General features: G+C 70.6%; 1 protein-coding gene across 5 annotated transcripts in view; it reads right to left on the bottom strand.

The window, feature by feature from the left end:
• Positions 1–1,054: 1,054 nt before the first annotated feature.
• COL20A1 (collagen type XX alpha 1 chain) overlaps positions 1,055–3,291 on the bottom strand; it is a 15,914-nt gene continuing 13,677 nt past the window's right edge. For 3 of the 5 annotated variants that reach the window (XM_025040042.1, XM_025040043.1, XM_025040045.1), the window contains exons 28-32: positions 3,165–3,200; positions 2,978–3,044; positions 2,702–2,824; positions 1,886–1,942; positions 1,055–1,592 (exon numbers count right to left, since the gene is read on the bottom strand). In XM_025040042.1, coding sequence (XP_024895810.1) covers positions 1,546–1,592; positions 1,886–1,942; positions 2,702–2,824; positions 2,978–3,044; positions 3,165–3,200 — 330 coding nt within the window. In that variant the 3' untranslated portion in view covers positions 1,055–1,545. The remainder of the gene's footprint in view (positions 1,593–1,885; positions 1,943–2,701; positions 2,825–2,977; positions 3,045–3,164; positions 3,201–3,291) is intronic. The other 2 variants (XM_025040044.1, XM_015596951.2) reach the window with 2 other exon arrangements.

Below are 3,291 nucleotides of genomic sequence, written 5' to 3'. Positions count from 1 at the left end.
CTCCCTGACCAGGCGCCCCACGGTTCCCCGCCTCCCCGCCTCCCTCCCCGGCAGTGTCCTGACAGGGCGTGCTGTACCCACACTCCCGGCTGCTGCCCATGCTCCCCCTTCCTCGCCTCCGAGGATGAGCCTCGACGCGCCCGGCCGCCTCACCCCCAGGGAGGCCCGCCCCATGCCCCCCACTCGCCTCTGCGATGGCGGCGGCCACCCTTCTGCCCCCGCGAGCCCGCCTCGCCCACCACCCAGCCCGCGCCACTTGCCGCCTGCGGGCGCCCGGATGGGCCGTCCAGCCTGGGCCTGCTCCTGGCTCTCCCCACTCACCCAGGCGCTCAGCCAGCAGCCTGTCCCGAACCCGCCCTCCCGGGGCCCAGCCTCCTCCATCCCAGGGACAACGGGCACGGCCCCGCCCCTGGCTCCCCGAGGCCTTATCTTCAGGCGATGTTGGCCAGTGCCATGCTCAGGGCCCGGTGGGGCGCCCCAGTGGGCCAGCACCTCTGTCCCCAGGGCCAAGAAGCTGGGACTCCCTGTGCGTGCTGGGGGTGCGGAGGCCTCCGAGATGGGCCTGGGGAGCCTGGTGCTCACGTGCGGGAGGGGGCTGGATTTCTAGTCCCTCTGAGGACAGAACTGGGGCGCTGACCCGCCCCCCGGCCCTGCGCTCGACCTCTGCCCTGCCCCTCCGCCTTCCTGCTGCTGCCAGGTCGTGCCCAGCCCGGCCCGGCCTCGGCCTCATGCGCTGCGCCCCTAACGGCACCTTCTGTCACCTCGCTCCCTACCGTGCTCCTGCCTCTGCTCACCCGTCACCTCGGAAGCCTCTCGGCCGCTGTCTCTGAGGGGCCCCCACCCCAGCTTCTTCCCGGTGTTCGGGAAACTGCTCGGCACCGACCTGGCCTTAGTGAGTGCCGCCCCAGGGCCCACGGCCGGCGAGGTCCCTGTCCACGGCTGGCGCCAGCGTGGACAGGATGCGCAAGGGGAGGCTGCCATGGGGGCGGGGAACCCCTGAGACTGCCCGGAAGCTGGTGCCCAGGCCGGGCCCAGGCCGGTCACATCTGAGTCCCCACCCCCAGCCAGGTGACTCAGTGCAGCAGGGGCTGAGGACCCCTGGCCTGGATGGGGCCTGAGCTCCACGGGCCAGGGCTGGGGGGCCAGGGCTGGGGGCTGCGGAGGCCTCGAGGGAGGGAGCCCCAGGTAACGGTGACCGCGGGGCCCTCGAGGCCGTGGAGACGCGGTGGCTTCTCTCTGGGACGCAGGAATCGACCCCGCTCGACAGGAATCGCTCAGCCCAGGACGCGCCCTCCCCTCCCATAAGGAGCCGCATCTCGTTTGCCAGGCACTGGCTTTATCCTGACGCGGGCATGGCACACGGGAGGGGTCCCCCGGCCTGACCTCCCTGCCCCGTCTCCCCAGATCCCGCCCCCCGGCTCTCTGGCTCCTCCAGCTCCGTGGTTCCTGGCGTTCAGGACTCCGGGACGAAGGGCGGGTCGTGCGGGTCACGTGGGCATCGCCCCGGCAGGACAGAAGGCGGGCAGCTCTGGAGGTGACACCCGGTCAGCCCGCCTGGCGCTGTGGACCCAGCCCGTGTCCGGCGAGGCCAGCTGGGCAGAGCAGAGGCCGTGAGCCCTCTGCTCACATCTGCTCCTGGGGCAGCGTCACCCCCACCGTACGCCTGTTCTGCACCCCCTGCTGCCAACCAGGTCCTCCTGGGCTCCCGCTGGGCAGCCTCCCTACACCCCCTGACGTCCTGCCGGGCTCCCAAGGCCCGTGGCCCCCCACTGTGGCCCCCACCGTAGCCCCACCTGGGCCCGCTGGCCGGCCTGCTCACCGGCCCCTGCGCCGTGTGGCCTGTCCCCCACCACCCCGGCTGCCTCCTCCCCGTGATGGGGCTCACCTACTCCTCCGAGGCGTCTGGGGGGCGGGCTCGCCCGACCGTGGGCTCCGGGCTCACCTGGAAGAATGGGGTATGCCAGGGCCGAGGAGTCGGATAGAGCGCTTTCCTTTCTCGGGGACTCCACAACGGGACAGTGGGTGCCTGAGCCCCAGAAGGCACCGATGTGGGCTCAGTGGGATTTAGTGCAGACGAGGGCGGAAGGGAGAACTGGGCAGGGTCCTCGTGATGGCACCTGCCAGCCTCGGCTGGACGGGTGGGTGTGGGGAGGTGCTGATCGCCTGGGGCCTGCAGGCCACGGTGGCAGGGGGCTCCCCCAGGCAGGGCCCTCTCCCCGCCAAATGCACAGCAGGGGGTGAGGCCAGAGCCTCCCCCTCCCCTCCCCTGCCCCCTCCCCTCCCCTCTTGTCTCCCCCCCCCCCCCCCTCCTCCCCCCCCCCCCCCCCTCCCCATTATAAATTTATAACAGGAATTTCTCCACAAGCCAAGAAAAACTTGCCCCCCCCCCCGTCTGCCCTAATCACCCTCTCCATCCGTCTTGGCAGCACAGCCAGATGGACAGACGTGGCAAGGTCACTGGACAAAGCCTCCTGTGCACTCCAGGCACACAGAAGAGGGCGGGAGGGAAGATGAGAGGGAGAGACGGGAGTGGGGAGGAAGGGGGGCTGCTCTGAGGACCCCAGGAAGCCCGCAGCCTCCAGATCTGCAGCGACCAGCCTCTGAGGGACTCTGTCTCCCCAGCCCGCACCCAGGGGGCTGATGCAGGGATTGCTGTGGGCCACACAGAGTGACCAGCCCCAGACCCCGCCCAAGCCAGTACCTCTGTCCTCAGAGCGGGGAAGACCGGCCTCGCTGTGCATGCTGGGGGGTGCGGGGGCCTCCAAGATGGGCCTGGGGGGCCTGGTGCTCACGTGCGGGAAGGGGCTGGACTTCAGCAGGTATACTGGGGGCGCAAATCAGCAGGGCTGGGTGGGCGGGACCCGCCTTGCCTCCCCTGGCTCACGGCACGTGGCCGAGGAGAATGGCCGCGCAGGGCTCTGTCCGGCCAGACCAATGTGGGGTTGTCGGGGCCTCGCCAGGAGGCCGGGCCACTCACTCTGAATGGCGGACTCGCAGGCCTGGCTCACGAGCTGATAGATGGTGGCCAGGGACTGTGGCTCGCCCTGCAAGGGGAGACAGGCCACATGGCCCAGCACAGTGACCAGCCTGTACCGGTAGGTGTGGGGGCTGGTGCCGGCCCGGTGCCCCCGGGAAGTACCTGGACCCCGACACTGGACACTCACCTTCTCTCCTCGCTCCCCTTTGGGCCCCGGCAGCCCCTGTGCAGGAGGAAAAGGAGAAACCGAGTCAGCAGAGAGACGCGAACCCGAGCAGAAGCGCCTGGACCCCCCCGCCCACCCCCGCCGGTCT

The sequence above is a fragment of the Pteropus alecto genome, unplaced genomic scaffold, assembly GCF_000325575.1.
Source record: "Pteropus alecto unplaced genomic scaffold, ASM32557v1 scaffold45, whole genome shotgun sequence".
Taxonomy (NCBI): domain Eukaryota; kingdom Metazoa; phylum Chordata; class Mammalia; order Chiroptera; family Pteropodidae; genus Pteropus; species Pteropus alecto.
This window is presented reverse-complemented; position numbering and strand designations above follow the sequence as displayed.